Raw genomic sequence first — 19,443 nt, forward strand, 5'->3', positions numbered from 1 at the left:
TCTTAGAAACTTCTAAAATCTTCTACTTATAAAACTAAGACAATCAAGTACCATAGGCTGCCAAGCATAAGCATCAGAAAGGAATTACTCCTGCAGTCCACATTTTTGAAAATGCAAAAGTCTATCTGAGGAAGGTAACTAAATGTCACCATCTTTACCATAATGAATTACATGCTCAAAACGCTGGGTGCATCATTAACTGTGCTTCAAATGTGCTCCTGCAAGAATGGTGCTCCTGCAAGAATGGTGCAGTTGTAGTACAACTCCGATTTCCTTTTAACCCAGTGTCTCGTAAAACCAAATAGCCCCAAATGCCTGTAACTAACCTTCCACTATAGAAAACTGTTGTATTATTTGAGACACACCACCATTAACAAGAGTTTTCAGAATTGACGAAGATAGTAATGTATATTCAATTCACATTCAAAAAAGAAACAGCATGCAAATTTTGTGAAGCAGAAAAATTAGCAAAGGGTAACTGTCCCTTCTGTCAGTGCTTCAGATCATACACAGGTTAGGGAACAATATTTCTCACTGAAATGAGGCTAGAAGCTGGGCCACTTTAATTAAAAAATATTCTGAAAAAAAAATCTTAATGAAAACCCCAACACCAATTCCCACTGCAGTTAATTTGTTTAGCAAGCATGGAACTCCGCCCATCACACTGCACACTCCTCGGTACAGTGCCACATTCGCTACTGAAACAAACTCTGGAATCACTTCTCTTTTCCACTTCCCTTTTCCAAAACTAGTGAGAAAGCCATTGTGTAACTTATTTTTCTTGCATAGTTTCATTCTCTTATCTTTAGATCTACATGGTCAGGCAACAAAAGTATAATAACTCATGCTGAGCAATGAACCCTGGCTGCCCAGTACCCCAGGGCAAGCAGGCTCAGGTTACTTGGGACAGTCCAAAACTGAGCTAGGCCCATCAGCATAAAAGCTTGGGAAAGGTATTTTTCCCACACACTTACTTTATGCTTGTATTCATATTGAATTGATTAACTTAGTCCATTGTGGTCTTAATCTGCAAAAATGCACTGTCCACGAAGACTGGCAGTGAGTAAACATTTCTATTTCAAATTCATGCCTCTGCTTATTTCACAAGAAATTGCTAGGTAGAAGAGTCTTCAATTTTCAAAGCTTCTGAAAAGACTTATTTCCTCCAAATTACTTACAGCACTCAACCATTACTGATGCGCTGTTACATGCGATGTTCATAAAAGTGATAGAAAGAAGCTGAAGAATGTTAATACATGGAACTTACTGCTATTTTACTTACCCCTAGGTTTTTTACTACCCTACCTGTTTTACTAAACAGAGGGCACATACTGTAATCAGCATGAATACACACTGATCTGTTGCACATCACACTAAGGACTGCCCAGAAGTAGCATAAGTTTCATTCTGAAACAATCTTTATGTAAGGGTTATTAATAATTCTATAATAATTTCTCTGGAAGTACAATGAAGGTTTATGCTTTCAGAAAGAGACATACAGACAAAATTAGTTGTCCACAAACCAGTTCTACATGGAATTGTAGATCAACTTCTGTAAAAGCTTTTGAGCAGCCATCAGAGCAGAGATATGCACGGATAGATGTTTGTATATTTTAAGCACATTCATCATTCACCTCTCATATACAAAAGGAAAATAAATTTTAACTGATTATTCAAGATTAGCAATGAAAATGGTCTAACTGTAAAGTCTAATAAATTTTCCCAATACAGTTGTTCTCAGACTGGTTCCTCCAAAGTACAATCCAATACTGAGCTTTAAGATCTAGGCTTCTTCCTCTGGCTGTTACAGAACAATATATTAACATGCATTTATTATGTACATGATGCAGCAAAGAAAATTTTTTGCTCACATTTGAGATCTATACTAATTATCTAAGTAATTGTTCTAGGCTACAAATCTATCTGAAGGGTAAACAAATGAAAGATATTACACAGGACATAGCTACGGTAAGATACTTCTGCATTTATGCATACTTAAGAGTCCACATTTTTAACAGATTAATTCTCCTTAAACTGTGTTCATATCAAAATCAAATTTGAACTCAAGCCAAATATACTCAGATATCTGAAACACTTCGAACAGTTTATTTGAAATTTCATGGTAGAAGCCTATCAAAATTCTACAAATAATTAAAAGACAAGATTGTTTCCTATGTTCCCACCTTACCTTTTTTCACCTCGATGTTCAAATTTGACTCTAACATCATTCTATAAGAAAAGAGATAAAGGAACCACTATTAGTTGGTTACTACTCCCTTTAATGAAGGCCATGAAATCCTGTTCAATAATCCTACACCAGAAGTAAAATCCCTGAGCAGTCCATTAATTTTCTCTTCTTTCTCATACACCAAGCATTTTAACAAGCTACTTCCACTGAGGTATCTGATAGATGCTTAAAAGCACATAAAACCCACAAAAAATTATTCTGAAGTACAATGAATGCTTTTGTAAGTAAACACTTTATTTTCTAACAATATATTTAATATTGTAAGAGATTCATGATTTCAAATTCAGCATGGAACTGATTACCAAAGAATTCTCTATCATGAAAAGGCAGGTAGATTTAGCTACTATTAACAGGTTTTTATGTACACTTTGGAGCTGAGCATTTCAGGCTTAAGAAACATATCTTGTTTCATGAGCGTTACCATAGAAACCCACATAAGTAAATAAGTCAGCATTCATGCAATTTCCCAGTAACAAAGATACCTGTAAATATCTGCAGTTACATGGAAATAAACTTGTTTTGCAAAATCATAATTTTAAGCATCAAATTGTATTAGCAACTATTGCAGGGAAAAAATGCATTCAAATAACAATATTCTATCTTCCAGAAGAATTACTTGATTCACAAGTGATTACTTTCAAAATCCACAAATTTAAACAGAATGATAAACATATTACCCCCTCACTACTACCACATTTAAACTCAGAAATGACTCAAGTATTTTTCTTTTAACTTTCTAAACACATATTATATTAATTTTGGATCTTATGTGCACACTACTACAGTGTCTAAAGTCACAGCTCAGATGGAAACACTAGGAAAGCACCACCGTGTTACATACTGAACTCTTACAGCTTTTAAAGCATAGAATGAAAAAAAGAGGTAGTCATTGGTTCCTGACAGTTTAAAAGCCAAATATATTCAAATACTTTGACTTTTAACATGTTAAAACAAGACTGCACAAACTGATGTTTCAGGAAATAATGGACTGTCAATTAAATACTCAATCAAATAAACATACAGTTACCTCAAAAGGGCTATTACAACAATTTTGGTAAAAATCTACGTTCTCTCCTAATCTCTCCACATAGTAGTTCAAACCTACCAACTAAGTATCTACTACTATTCCATCTGTGTTCAGTATCTGCAGGAAAAAAAAAAAAATAGAGCTGAGAAGAACTCGCATTTCCAGCATGTGAACAAACAAAAAATCAAGGCCAAAGATGTAGTAAAGGAGCTTAAGTATGTTTCTGCTGCTGTACTGTCATTCTTTAATATGACATAGCTGACAACTGGGCAATCTAATATACCTATAAAATTCATTTGAAAGAAGCATTCTAAATAAACTATCGTGTACTAGTATCTCTTAAAATAGTCTAGCACCAATCAAATAACAATAAAAAATTCTACATGCGGTGTCAAAATACCTCTATAATATTCAATTTATCAGGATTGGAGTAATTTAAGCATACACTATGATCTGGTCTGAAATGCCACCATTTCATTTTGCAGCTAATTTAAGAACATGAACAAAAGAAAATGGCAGCACACATGGGAGACTAATAGCTCATTCTGGTATGATCACTGGTCTGGCAAGAAAAATAATTATAGAAGTCACAGCAGGACATTCCATGTTCAATAGGTTAGTAAGGGTGTTAAGGATTACCTGTTTTTTAGGTGAAGATGACTTTGGTTTTCCTGTTTCTTGCTGGGGCAATACAGGACGACTGGCCTTATGAAGCACAGCCAAATCCTGCATGATTGAATTCAAAGCTTGCTGCTCATCTGCTCAGAGAAAAACAGCAGATAAGAGAAGTATAAATGACTGTTACATTTGAAGTGCAACTGTCTCCATTTCACAATTAGGCAGGCATTATTCTAAAATCTGTAAGACCATATTACACTTCAATACATAATTGCCAAATTAAAAAGAATTACTGCTGTGTTGCAAACGTATTTTTTAATTATTAACAGTGCTAAAGGAAATAAACACACATAAATGGCAGGTGTGAAAAACTGAAGTCATAACAGAGATTTGACAACTCTACAGAACTGCAGGCTGTATTAAGAGAAAGGAGGGGGTGGGTGGAGGTTTATCTACTTTGTTTCAAATAATGTCCATGGATGAGAAGTTAACTAGAAACCATACTCCCCCTGCCCAATTTTTAAAATAAAATTAAAAAATAAATAAACAAACAAACAAAAAAACACGAAGTACTTTTGAATCATTTTTCTTCTGTCCTGAACAGGTAAGGTCATGGACATAGGAATCATACACAAACTCCCAAAAGAACACCTCCACTGTCTCAGCATCTGCTGATGGCCCACAGAGTATCTAAAAAAACAATCAACCAAAAAAAAAAACCAACCCAAAAACCCCAGACAAACAAAACAAAACCAAAACACCACAGAACCTTTCCTGGACTGCAAATGTATGGTTTTTTAAGGCTTACAGGAGTCATTCACAAGGAGAAACAGAAGTACAGAACCCAGGGGAGAATTTAGGGGCAGGAGTGCTACATTTCAAGTTCACACAAAATCTGAAACCCTGAAGATCTGCTGCAGCTGTGATGGCCTGAGGCCATGCTAGACAAGATTTGCCCTGGAACTGGGATGCTTCTTTAGACAGGAAAGCACGTAGGAACAAAAAAGCCTGCACATTTATGACTAATAAATTGTCTTTAGTCATGATATTTTGTATTAATTCCTTGCCACAGCAAAAGCACTATACACAACATGCACCTAGAACAATGGATAACAATTTATCTGCAAAGTACGTATGCCTTCACATGACTTCATAAAGGATATATATGTTGAAGAATTCATTGCTAAGTGCTGTGATTTACAAAGAACAGTATTTCTCAAACATGGACCTGAGGAAAAACTCAGGATTAAAAATCAGCAAGCAAGCATTCCAGCTATTCAGCAATGATGCGAATTTCTTCACACTATATTAAAAAATAACCCAATATATTTGTCGCATCAGGAAACTGTGCAATTTCAGTATTATAATTTAAAAGATTTCTAACAGATCAGAAAGCTGGTCTGAAAATGAGTGACTGATTGCATTCATGGTGTCATTATTCATAACTCTACTAAGATATGCTAATCTATAAGAGCAAGTTTTACTAGCGATATTTAATGGCAGAACTGAAGGCATTCTTGCAACTCAGTTATTCTTTTCTCACACTAAAATACACTTCAAAACTTTCCACTAAAATAAAAAGTTCAAGTATTTTACTGCATTATAGCCTATTCTAGTGCTCAGTGATAAAAAAAAAAATATTGTTCTTTTAGCAGCTGATTGAAGGAGGTTCAGTTCCCAGTGGTCACTAGGTAGCATATTTCATAAAAAGTAAACAAAAGCATTGTGGCAAATCATCTACAATTTACTGGATATACAATACAACTCAACAGTCATTTCTCTCACACAAGATGTTGAAGAATATCAGAAATATGGAGTGCTGTATTCCTAGATTAGCTACTTCATTATTAAGCATGAAGTTAGGAAAAAATTAGCGTACCAAGAGATAAAAGCAACACAATAATGTGTGTGTTTTTGTTGGTTGGTTTGTTGTGATTTTTTTTGAGAGTGAGCACCAATACCTGATTACAACAACAACATGGTCAACTCATAAAAAAGCATGTAGAAATGAAAAAAAAAGACATCAAATTTAAAATAATACAAATGTGCTACATATTTGGAAAAACAGAGCATCTACATAGTCCTGGCTTTGCACTGCAATGACACAAGACAATACGATTAAGTTCTTTGATACAGACTTCCCCGCACCCCCCCCCCAACAGGCATTACCATTTACAGCACAGTAAATATTGCTCAGTACCCTAATACCATGAATGTCAATTTCCTATACTTGAATTTTTAAGTTACCACATAGCACTTTTCTGCCACTATATTCCAATGGAAAAAACACAGGAGTATTTTGAAAACTAGCAAAGCAGCTGAACTCTTCCTTTCATGTAGACATTACATCGAGTTATACAGCCAAAGCACACATTTCCTAGGAATGGTATTACATTAATGTTTTTGGTCTTCAATAGTAAAGTATAAGAATTAAATTTTTATATACATTATATGCAAGACTTACCCATAATGGCAGTGAGTCTGAAAACTTGAACTTCAGGGAAATGGTTGCTTCATTAGCATTATTTTATTTCCTAAAATGCAAAACCAAAAATGCAGTTATTGAAGTTGTCAAAGCCATGTAAAACAGTCAACTCATCATTGTTCGCAGGCAGTTTGTCTAATATTCTACATATCAAATATGCATATAAACTACAAATAAGATTGCATATAATGTGTGGAAAAAACTGATATTGTTCCCAAAGCATCACTGGCTCTGAGCAATATATATAGGCTTTCAGAAGACACAAAGCCTGAACTAAATATTCTTCCAGACTTGAGCTGATTTTAATCTCTATCTACATCCCCAAGTGATGATTAGTAGATTAATTAGCCATAATGTTCTGCTGCATGGTACTACTCCATATACTACATGGAGCCACTACTCCAGGTTATTAACCAATGCTTCTTTTTCTACAGGTTCCTATACCTGGCATTCAAAATTCTGTGTTCAGAATTATATATACATAGGTCATATACATAAATATATATGAAACTCACAACACAAGTCAAGAGGCATCAATACCTACCAATTATATAAACTAGGACATTTGAATTGATGTTTTTGTCATCATAATTCAAGAGCATTACACAGATATCCCGACACCCCTGAAAGCAAATGCTTCTAGAAGACAGCAGATATTAACTTTTAATATACAAGTTATCCGGAAAATTAGGAACACAGGGTGTATATTTATGAACAAACCCTGTCTATCTTGAACATGGGCCAATTAAGAAAACCTCAATAATTAAGGACCATTTGAATAATCTTTCTCTGAGATGCCCTTACAGAGCTTAAGAGCAAAAACCTGGGGATATATCCCTAAACAGACAATGAGATTTGTTGTAACACAGCCTACCACAGGAATAATTTGAATTTTTTAATACAAGATCATAGAAGAAAATTCTTTAATTTCTGAAGCAGTCACTGTGACCAAGTAGGGAGAGCCTTTTCCCTCCTCCCTTTTCTCAGCTGCAGCGGACCATTCACCCTTCTGACTCAGAGCCAAAAGATCTACCCTACTCTGATAAAACAGATTATTTCCCTGCAAGTTCATTCAAGGACCTACACCAACAGAATATGACTTATTATTTTAAACAGAACCTGTTTCCTTATTGTTTAGTTCCTTACCAGTGTCAAATGACCCCTGATGCAGCATAGGGCCACCTGTGGAACCACATGGCTGAGAACAGAGGGGAGGTGGGCAAGCTCTGAAATTCTGCCAATTTTCTAGCTAACAATAAATTAATTACAAATTTCCAAAAGATTTCTGAGCATCTTCAGTTAGGCAACTAACAGTTTCTGGCATTGTGTTTCTTACATACTCATTTAATAAAAGCAGCCTTTTTAAGCAGTGTTCATTTCACCAGTGGAATTAGAAAGCTTCAGGCACTTCTGGCATATTTTTCAGCAAGAATTTGAACTTAAAAGCTATATAAAGGTCTCTGCTGTATACTGCCTTTTACCTACATATCAGATGACTCATCTACTATTGTCTATTTCAAGCTCCATAATTACCAAGAAGAGACCAGGCTTCTAAAGAATATCCAGAGGCCCCACTGCAATCAGAAATCAGTTCAGTTGAGAGAGCATGTAAGAGAGCACATTAGAACTAAAATAAAGCTGAAAATACAATTCATCAAGTCTATAGATAGCCTCAAAACAGTACCTGAAACAGCTTCCACATGTTGTGGGAAAGAAACTCCTGTCTAATGCTTTGTAAAATATTAAAGCCTGTAAGACAGTGAGAAGTACATCTGGCCTGGGCTGCCTGCAGTCTCAAGACACAACCCCAGCTTTTACTACTAACATGTCTTCCAGCCTCTTGATGCCACCACAGCAGAAGACAAAAATCCATTTTGACAAAAAAAGGGAAAAAAAAAAGCTTCTGTTGCTCCATAATAGAAAAGGAAAACTGTGAAGAGCTCGTGTCATTTTCATAAAATGTTTAATTATCTGCCGTAATACATTAAACATAAGAATGTGTTTCACGACATTGGATGAAGTACATTTGTAATATTTCCTTGTAAGTATTTCAAAGAAATACAAAAGTGCTGTGAGGCATTTTAAATCTTCTGTCACACTTTAGAAAACACGAACAAGTTATATCTTCAAACAAAAACGTCCCATATGTTCTTCCTCAACCTAACTGAAATAACCAAACTTGGAAGCTCAAGGTATTTGACTGACAGGACTCACATAGGATAGGCAAGCTCAAGAAGAAGGAACAGATTAGGAAACATCTTCTGCAAGTTCCTCCAGCTACAAGACTTCATTCTTTAGTACTAATCTGTGGCATCTCTCATTAGAAGAACATCAGCTAATGAGTGAGCACCTATTTCTTTTCTGTTCCACTTCCTTCTTATTCCTTAGAAGGAAAAAATACCCAAACACACCAACCTAGAAAAAAAAAATTCTCTGAAAAGCTTTAGGGACTTCTCACTTTATCATCCCTTTTAACCAAACTTCTTTCTATTCAAATATAAAGTATTATTAATCACCAGCATTTTAACCATCTTTTTGTTAGCATTTAGTGTCACTTCAAAAATAAGCTATTCCAATTAAACAGGTGAACCAGATCAAACTTTATGAAGATTGCACCTTTGTGAATTGAGAAAACACTTCTGATTTTAACTGCCCACTTTTGCAATGGATGGTAACAACAGCAGAGTGTAGGGAGAGAGTAAAAACAAGCTGACAAAAATCAGCATTTTTTAAACCAAAAAAACCCAAACCACATTCAGTAGCAAGGGGAAAAAAGTATACCCTAATACATGGTTACAAAGTATCATTAGCAAAACACACACACACACACACACAGAGAATAGAAGATAATCCAGGACAAAACGGAAGTGAAACAGAAAACTGGAACTCAGAAAAAAAAATATCAGGAGAAGCAAAGGCAGCAAAACACAAGAGCAGATGCAAAGGTAGAATAAGATTATGTCAAGGTCTTGCAGAGACACACAAGCAGCTTGAATTTGAATGTAATTAAAGAAAGGATGACAGAGAGTGAATTTCAAAAAGGTGATGATGTGATAAGAGCAGCAAACAAAGAAAATTATCCTAGCAACAGCATTTTGGATATAAGGGTGGAGAGATGTTAATTCATATTCATGATTCACTTCCCATCAGCCACCTTATAGAAAGCCTGGAAGTCTTTCAGAATCTGAGTGTGCCACTGAAGGAAGAAAATAGCCAGGTGATTCTTGGAAATAGTTTTTAGTTTTCTCATGGCAAATGAAACAAAGCCTGAGGGCAAATAAGTCATGCAGACAATCATCTAGCTGTTCAAATACTCTGCGCTAATTATCCATATGCATACACTTCTCCTATAATAAATGCAACAGGATTAAGCTGCCTCTCTGTTACTGAGAGACGGGAAGTACACAAACACTGGCATACACATTACATCGTCTCTCATGACTGACTTGGTCACATTCAAAAACTTGTAGGCTAGGAAAAAAAACAACCTTTACCCTCATTCAACAGAGGAAGAAAGCAAGCAGATGCTATATGAGGTAAATATTAAGTGAACTAGAAAGGCTGGTTTAGTTCTGTGGAATATGGAGGTATACAGTGTGCAGAAATGAAACTGTTCTACAGCATCCAACTTCGTAACAGAAGTACAATTTTTAAAAAGTAAAATTAGCTATGTCTACAATCAGAACCATAAACTAATCATATGAGAACAGTAAAGGTAACATATAAGCACTTAAGAACGTAAGCCGGCTTTCATGCTGCCTCATATTAAAAAACCAGGGGAAAAAAAAAAAGCAGCGAAGCAATTTATCTGCCTGATTTTGTAAGAAATTCAGACTTAGTAACAGTTTACCTACATAGAAAGGTGTCTTACACCTTCAGAGTTCAAAACTGTTCCAATAGCAGGACAGGAATCTCATGGATATCAATTCCCTACAAATTTTCACTAAAATACATCAGTCCAAGGATGCATAATTCCCCATTCTTGCACCAAAGCAAAACGATACAGTGTCAACTCAAAAAAAGAAAGTTGCATTATAATTACTCCATTACAAATTAAGTTGGAGATTATACTATATTAGGCACATGCAAGTTAAAACAAACTGACAAGAAATCAAAATTTGCTAGCATTGCTATTCAGAAACATCTACAAAAAAAAAAGATGATAAAAAAGCCAGGTGAACATGAAGAGGGAGCATTCACAGGTAATTTCTCAGACTGTAAAACAGATAATCAGATATAAATACCATAAAAATTTGTTTCATAGCAAGAAGAATGAGCCAGACTAAACAGTTTTACACTCAAAATGTTACTTCTAAACAATCAAAGGCTTGGTCTCACACACCAGCCTCTTACAAATCACAGTAAGCAAGGCTAACAACCTCAGGTGATCACCTAGTCAAATGCACCTACTTAATCTTTAACCAAAATAACGTACAGCACTGCTCATCATGTGTTTTGGGTTTTTTTTTTTCATTTCAAATCAAATAGTGTCTTTGAACAAGACAGCAAACAGCAACAACTAAATTCAACTTCTGTAGAAGACTTTTTCACAGCTCAAAGCAATTGTTGACATAAATGATGGGAACTTACATAGCTGGCAAGCACAAAAGAAAATTCAGTATTGTTACAAGACATTAGCAGATACCTGAAAGAAAGTAACTCCATAGAAATGAGCATAAAGGAGAGGATTTTATATGGACATACACACAAACGAACACTGGACAAAAAGCCACCCTTTTCAAAGAATACGAAAGGAGCAACACAAAATCATGGACAGAAAAAAAAAAGAAAAAAAAAAGAAGAAAAGCAAAGAGCAGTAACAAGAAAAATATTTAAGCAGGTAAGAGGAAGGCCTGTAATAATTGGAGCCTAACAATAACACATCAGATTTCTGAATTTTTCTAAAACTGAACTCACCTTTAACACATTGTAGAAATACATACAAAAAGGTGTTCACAGGGCAAAGTAGAAAAGGGAGGGAAAGATTACATCAATCCAAATCAAAAGGACACACTGATCAGTTAAGGTAATGTGGAAAAGAAAACAAAAAAAGATATAGGACTCAGTGGATCCAATTTGGAACATGAGAAATTAAGTTTAACTGGTGAATAATAAGAGAGCTATATTCTGCCTGTCACGGTACTACGAAATATATTGGAGGGCAATGAACGGATAAAAATTTCTTACAAGAAAAGCTGTTAAAACATTTGATTCCAGCCTCCTTTGAACACCACAAGGAACTTTAAGGTCTGAAAGCCGACAGGGAAGGATATTGCCTATCAACAGCATGCCAGTAAAGGCAGGAGCCACAGAGCACAAGTATTATCCTCTTTAGTTCTTCCTCTGTCATGTGCCCCCTTCTATTCTGAAGCACTTCCCCCCCCCCCTCCCCCCATTAATTTATCCTGATAGTGAGATCATTTGCACTGTACGGGGTACACTGACAGGATCCACCTAGTTCTGCTGTGCTAGGAAAGACTGACAAATCAATCAAGCTCTGCAAGCTGGTGCCCCAGAGCAAGGAAAAGGCCATCTAGAGCAGCATCTCTCATAACCAGGGCAGTAATTCAGGACTGACTACCCGTCCTGGACTCAAGACAGCATCAGACAAAAACCGTATTCCCCTCACAGCTTGCTTTTCTGTAACTACCTTCACTCAACAATTCTGTCCTGAACAGCTGAACTAAACCCTTCTACCACTAGGAATGGTAGAGCAAGGAACAAACCAGAAATGTTCTTTCTCCAAAAGAGTATCTGATGTGTTTATTTCCTGTAAAAGTACTTGGGTTTATTTTTTCAAAATTTTAGGTCTTGTTGTCATTTCATGTAGTTTAGTCAGTATACTTCTACACTTTGCCCTGAATTTCTCAGTGTCTTGTAATTAAACCAGTTTATTCAGAACCCCAAGCTATTTTAACCTATCATACAGAGACCAAGCAACCTTAAACACATAGTACCATAAGCCAACTACCTCTACCAGCAAGCATGATATCCTTCATAAAACGACAGCACCCAACTCATTCAAAGTTAACACTTTTTTTAAAATATAAAAATATATTAAAAGGAAGATAAAACCCACCTCAGATACATGTGTTTTACTGAATTTAGATGGTGAAATAGCAAGTGGTGATAAAAAACAGGAAGAAATAGCCAGCATCCATTTTTTGTTCTGGTTTTGAAAAAATCAAGAGGATGTATCCAAACCACAGCACAGTGTTACTGGAATAGAAATTTCACCATCAACAACAATAAAAAGATACAATGCACTATTGCAATATACTTCAGATGAAACACTTTAAATTAAAGATCCAGGGACTTCCAAGAGCCTAAGACTCTTCACAAAATTAGTGATTCAGTTTTCTGGACCACTCTTGGAAGTATTTGGAAATAACTGGAAAACAAGAATATTCTAGTGGATTCTAGATATTGTATAAAAAACTGAGAAGGATAAAGGACAGGGTCAAAGAACTGCCAATTATTTATCTCCACATCAACTGAGAGTAAAATAATATCATAGTTAGCATGGTCTCTACTGTAGAATGAAAACTAAAAGCATAGTGAATGCCTTTATTTCAAGGATTTTTACTACGGTCAAGCAAAATATGGCTTCTTGAAATGATCACAGATTAGTTAACAGAACTAACTATAGTAATCACCCTACTTAGGTTTTTCCAACTTATTTGGCTAAATATCACATGGTATTTTAAGGATTTGCTTTAAAGTCTCAATTAACTAAAATGAAACTCAGTTGATGGATTAAAGTAAAATACTTTGAGATCCATATTCCTATTTAGCAGCAGAAAACATCAATGAATAATTCCTAGTGCAACCCCATACAGACCGACAATGATCAGGTAAGGCACAACAAGATGTACAAGTTATAACTTAAGCAAATGACCTGAATCATGTTTAAAACAGTCACAGTCCAACAAAATGTATTTAGAGTTAAATACATAAATTATTTATTGCTATTTCCTCCCATTCAATATTAACTTCTATTGTGTTTAATTAGTTTTTTTAGAGAGGAGCACCATTTATGGTGCAGTTTTAGCTGACAAGACTGCTTTTGAACTTTTATCCTCCCTGCAATCAGGAGTGCACCACCCAGGATTAGAAGTTCTGTTTTACTGTGTTTTATTATGCTTACTGAATATGTTGAATTTATTATGTTTATTCAGTAATGGTTTTGCACTGAATGCATTTTGACATAAAGACAATCATTTAGGAAACTGGAAAAAAAGCTGCAGCTACAGGACTGGAGAGTCTTAGCCAGAGACAATTCAGACGAATTATTAAATCACAATGTATAATTATCTAACATAAGTGCAATACAAAGTTAAAGAGAGATAATGCAATCCTGGTGTGTATAAAAATGCAGTGTATGCAGAAGCCATCTTGCTTCTGCACAACCTGCAGATACACTGTTCAGTGTAGAGTATCAGAAAGACTGCAGACAGCAAGTGTGGGATGGCTGAAACATCAGTACCTTTATTGCTGTTACAGATGTATCAGGTATCTCTACAATGTGCGGACTTGAAATTTCTTCTGTGAAGACTTCTACAATCTTCTGGACAAGCAATAAGTGAATTTATGTCTAATTTAGTACACAAGACCATGCAGACTTACCTCATCTGTACCGCTACAGGCATGATTTGGTACTTGTTTATATTCTGAAAAGAATGGCCACTAGCTGTACTCCTTCCAGAGTTCAATTTAAGAAAGAAAAGAATAAAATAATAATAATAATAAAAAAGACTTGCATAAAATACAACTTCTAATTACGGACTGTGCCCTCCCAGTTACAGGAAGCATAAAACCTGGGAAAGCAGTGCTGTCAGTTCTAGCGCCCTAAATGCAGCACAGCTCTCAAAGTACTTTGAGAAAATGACTTCAGAATGAACTGAAGGATCCAACGTGCCCAGTGACAAAAGTAAAACTTCATCCTACTCAGACTAAATCTTTAGTTCCTGCTGTTCTATAAACTGTAATTTGACACATTCACATAACATTTATTAGCTTGATGAACAACGACTCCAACTTGAAAAACTTAAAATACACTGGACGGTTTGAGAATGCAAGGACACAGCTTTTAAGAATTGTTCTCATAAAAATGCAAAGTAGCAGATAATTTAGTTCAATATGAGTTTATAGCAAAATTATGCTTTTGAGATAAATATCTTGACACTTAACAGCAATATTCACAAAGACTAACTGTAGTCTAGGAAAGCTAATCTCCCCACGCTTCCTTTACAATTGATAGGGTGAGATAAGCATATTTAGAGACTTTCAAAACACTTAAATGCAAGTTTCCTGCTTTGAATGAACCTCTTCTTTCCAAATGGTATCAAGAGCCTTTACTGGCTAACCCTTCATAAACCCACTCCACTTCAAGTACACAGAAAAGATAAGACTGTAATTGGTCTCAGACAGAAAAGCACCTACTTTCCTCAACGAGATCTCTTTCTTCACCTAATTCAACTTTTACAAAACTTCTCCATTTCCTGTATCTGTTATTGCCACAGCAGCAGCCAAAGCACTCCAACAGCTCATTTCTCGACCTAAATAAAGAATTACTTTGCTGATACATCAGGCAAATCTGCCTTGAAAGTCACAATGCTTTCTTAAGACCTGGTTCATGATTCCAAGAAAAAAAAATTATGAAACAAACATATACATTTTAGATTGAGGAAGCTTGATTGAATTCACAACAGCTGAAACTTGCAGACATGCCACAGTGACACCTTGCAAAATATCTTAGTATTGCCAATTTTGCAACAGAACATACTGGCTAGAAATCAACTGCTTATACTCCTCTGCTCTTATCTGAGACCAGATTTTCTCACAGAAGCACATTAAGTAATAGACATAGCTCACTGGGCTAGCTACAAATAAGTGCATCACTGCCTCCAAATCACTCCGGCATCTTGGAAACTGATCACCACCACCATGGTGGAAAGTCTCAGAGCATCATAACACTAAGAACTGATTCCTTACCATTAACTAAGCTGTATGCCACACAAACATTAATGTTATTCACATCACAAAAATGTTTAAGGCTCACTCAGTATATTAAGATGACATTGGAGTGCCCACAAATACACAGAGTAAAACACTTCTGTGATGTCTGTAACTTTTTCCTCACTTACTATCTTATGTGAACTGAGTAGCCCCATAAAAGGCTTCTCAAAGAAAACAGGTGTATGAAATTTTAATCCATACAATCCCATAAAACACGCACTGCAGCGAGTGCCATAATGAGATTGAGGTGCTTCTGTTTCTCCTTCTAGAAATCTCAGTGGTGCCCTTGGCTCAGCATCTGCTGCTGTCATTTTGAGGCCTTCTACTGAAGCTGTCACAGGTGCCATCAATGTTAGTTTTACTCCAAATTTAGGACTAGCTAGTCAAAATATTTGTGAAGAAGGGTTAAAGGTGTTACAATGAAAACCATTCCCCTATACAAATGTAACTGCTTGCCCTGACAAATGTAACAACTGTAACATCCAAGAACCTACAGGAGGGAAACTTCTTTTTTTACTTTTATCACAGACAGTTCACAGCATGTACCTTAAAAGAATACAGTATATCTCTCTTCTTTGTGACAGAATTCATGCTCACCGGTTAAGCCAAAGAGCTAACAGTATACAGTAAGCAAACTTAATCTTACCAGCACTACTGGTATTGGCAATTCCTGCAACTCTAAGAATGGAAGACCAACTACAACCAGTGACAAATAAATGATTTTTTCACAGTTGCCATTCACTAAAAACATGAACCTATCACAAACCACTTAGAATCTATGAACATTATTCTTTAAGCAAAAATAAATGAGAAAAAAAAACAAGTATTGCAAATGAGTGGAGCGTTTCAGTTAATGTACAAGAGCAATTACAAAAAATCATCAGCCAGATTTTGCTTTTGAGAACTTACAGAAGAAAGCACATCCTTAAACTCCAATAACTAGTTCTATCCCTTTCAGTCCATCTTCCAGTTCTGTGACTGTGATGGGTTGAAAGATGACTGTTTTGGGAAATAAGCCAGAGAAATAAACCAAATCTCTCCATTTCTACCGCTAGTTTTAATATCTATCTTCAGATGCTAGAACTGAGGAACTTCATTTTTCTTCAATACAATCATCACATTTGACAGCATCGTCTATTCAGAGCAACACTCACTTATTTCACAGTTGCAGCACTTGTGAGTTTTAATCATGGCTGCAAATCACACTACTATAATTTCAAATCAAGTACCAAAAAACTTGAACACAGCAATACATACGAACTTTTCTGATTAACATGATCTGCCTGGCATCTTGCTGTGATGATGCCAGCAAGGACAGAATCTAATTTCCTAGGGACATTTTTGTGTCTTCACTGTGAAGACATCTCAGTCTCATTTGCTACAAGTCTTCCAAATTTTGCAACAAATCATGGAGGAATCCTCCTCAGTGAACAGCGTTCGTTGCATACTAGCTTACTCATTCCTCAAAGCACAGTTGCTCCTCAAAGTTCATAAGGCAGCAATACAATAAGGAAATCCAGAGTATGGTAATATAATGACAATTTTTCTCACCTTCTCCCACTACATTGCCATCAAATTTTCCCACCCCATTAATACATCATCACCCAGAGCTTCTGCCTAAAATGCCTTTCCTGACTCATGCTCCAACCTTCCTAGTTCAATACCCCATATGCTCTCTCCCCATCATAACACAAATTAACTGTACATTGTCACACATTTCTTCCATTATTTCTATCCTTATTAATATGAACATAAAATGCAAAAGAATTTCATAATACACTAATATGGAATATTTAAATATGTTAAGACATTAATGAGCCATACAGATTTCCAGCACAGCACAGAAAAACCACTTCTGAATCAGTCTCCAATTCAAGGTTAAAACATTCAACAATGACAACAACAAAGAGCAATACATTTAACAAGGGAGCCACAGGTATGGGTAAACTCAGACCTCTCATGCTTAGAACTATACAGAGGTCTGAATAATACCACTGAGAAGACGGACAAGCACTTACTTAATATACACCAATGGAAACTGAGAAAACCTTGAGTGCATGCATAGGTAACATACTATGCAAAATCCAAAGATTTTTTTTTTACCACATGTGTAATATGATTTTGCATTATTTTTACAGCCAGAAGGTTTCACTGAGCAGGTCTAAATGTACAAGTGTGTAATTTTTTACCCATATTCAGTAGGCCCTGGTTTTAAACTGGATGACCCACACAGGCCAACACATTAAGATGTTGCTAAACTATCAAGTACACACTTTTTTACTTTGTACTTTGGTAACAATCTTTAGCTTCCTGAGAGCCAGAAAAAAAACTTCAACTCAATTGCTCATAGTAACATTTGAACCAAAATGTAACAATGAAAACCTGGTTTTGTCAAAACACTCCACAATCAAAAAGCTAAGACACTGAGACAATGTATCCTCATAAGGTTTTCTTCTTGCATCTCCCCACACCCCTTAGCGGCGGGTACCAAAGCATTACGACGAGACCTATGATGCTACATAATTATACTTTTCCCTCAAATGATAAAAATGTAAGAGCCCTCATAAATACAGCTAATAAGGTAAACCAACTACAGGCTCAAAAGTTCCAGAGGAAGAATTGCTACATACATGCCCACATGTAATCACCATTTAAGACTACAGTTCCACTGCTAAGGTTGCATTTCTGTCAAGGGAGTAGTCCTACTTGTCTACAGCAACTGCTGCTTTACAGGGTGAACCTCAATGACATGCTGGAGATCCAGAGCAAAAAGATGATCCAGCTGAAAAGACTGATTTTACGTTTTAACTGACCGTTAGCCTATATAAATGATGTCACACTTCTACAGCACCAACATCAACACAAAGAAAGGAGCAAGAAGTCATGCTGGAACCACCCCTCCTGGACCCTGAAGATTCATATCTTTTTAAAAGATCTTTTAAGAGATGGCATGTGTAACACGGAGCTTCCAAGGAACTACAAGTAATTTAGTGTGACCTATAATAAAACACCTAGAAATAATGGACAGAAGGAAATTTATGATAGAGCAGGGAAGAGTAGATATGGCTGTTCCAAAAAGAGATACTCACTTTCAGATCTCTTGGTGCACTCTGAACTAATGTGTAAAGAGCTGAACTCCATCATTATCATTGGTCTACTTGGATTGTCAGTGCTGGAAAGGTCTTGCCGAGGCTTTCTTATAGCCACAGCATAAGAAAGACAACCAACCCTTGCATGAATAAATTGGTTAAAACATATAAAACTTAGAACATACATAGCTGATGTTCTCACAAGGAAGGAGGGTACCAGTGGAGTTCTACAAGCGTCTGTGTTGTTCAACATATACTAAATTATGCAAGAAACAGGAGTAAGGTGAAAAGTTTTCCAACACTACTGTATCTACCAATATTACATTATTCTGGAGAGCAAGGAAAGGGCTGACTACAGTAAAGAAGGCGGTCTATCAGACTAGCAGACTGAGCAATAAAGCAGAAGATATCAGCACAGATGAATGGAGCCAATGCAAGATGAGGTGCAGAGGGGAGGAGGGAGAGAAGCAATTCTAACTTTGCACATAACAAACCAATGGGCTTTGCACTGAATACTGCCAGCTTTCAGAAATTAAAGCCAATGCTAGGAATTATTATGAAAAAAATTAGTACAAAACAGATCACTGTCTGCCCATCTTGGCTATCACTAGCAGTCCTGGGGCCTTCAGCTCCAGAAAAGAATGTAGCAGAATACAGTAGTTTCAGAGGAGAGCAAAAGGTACAATCAAAGGCACGGAGTGGGTTCTACAGGGGAAAACAAATAAGCAAGTTAGGACTCTTTGGTTTCAGAAATATTTGGGTGGAGGGAAAAGCAATAAAGGGTACAAAATCATACAAGGAGCAGAGATGGATTCTTCACTCTCATCCAAAAGAAATGTGGCACCAAAGGAAACCAGTACAAGCTAAGTTCAAAGAAAAGAAGGTAGATGTTAAAACAACAAATAGCATACCTGTAGTATTCCTTACCAAAGGATATCTGGATGCCAGACATTTAGCT

General features: G+C 36.1%; 1 protein-coding gene across 5 annotated transcripts in view; it reads right to left on the bottom strand.

The window, feature by feature from the left end:
- The window catches only part of MAP3K2 (mitogen-activated protein kinase kinase kinase 2), a 56,485-nt gene that overhangs the window by 30,482 nt on the left and 6,560 nt on the right, over positions 1–19,443 (bottom strand). For 4 of the 5 annotated variants that reach the window (XM_037397144.1, XM_037397142.1, XM_037397146.1 and 1 more), the window contains exons 2-4: positions 6,358–6,427; positions 3,915–4,033; positions 2,189–2,229 (exon numbers count right to left, since the gene is read on the bottom strand). In XM_037397144.1, the coding sequence (XP_037253041.1) occupies positions 2,189–2,229; positions 3,915–4,033; positions 6,358–6,361 (164 nt within the window). In that variant the 5' untranslated portion in view covers positions 6,362–6,427. Of the gene's footprint in view, positions 1–2,188; positions 2,230–3,914; positions 4,034–6,357; positions 6,428–12,457; positions 12,681–19,443 lie in introns of those variants that run through there. The other variant, XM_037397143.1, reaches the window with a different exon arrangement.

Source organism: Falco rusticolus, chromosome 8 (assembly GCF_015220075.1).
Source record: "Falco rusticolus isolate bFalRus1 chromosome 8, bFalRus1.pri, whole genome shotgun sequence".
In the NCBI taxonomy this organism is placed as follows: Eukaryota; Metazoa; Chordata; class Aves; order Falconiformes; family Falconidae; genus Falco; species Falco rusticolus.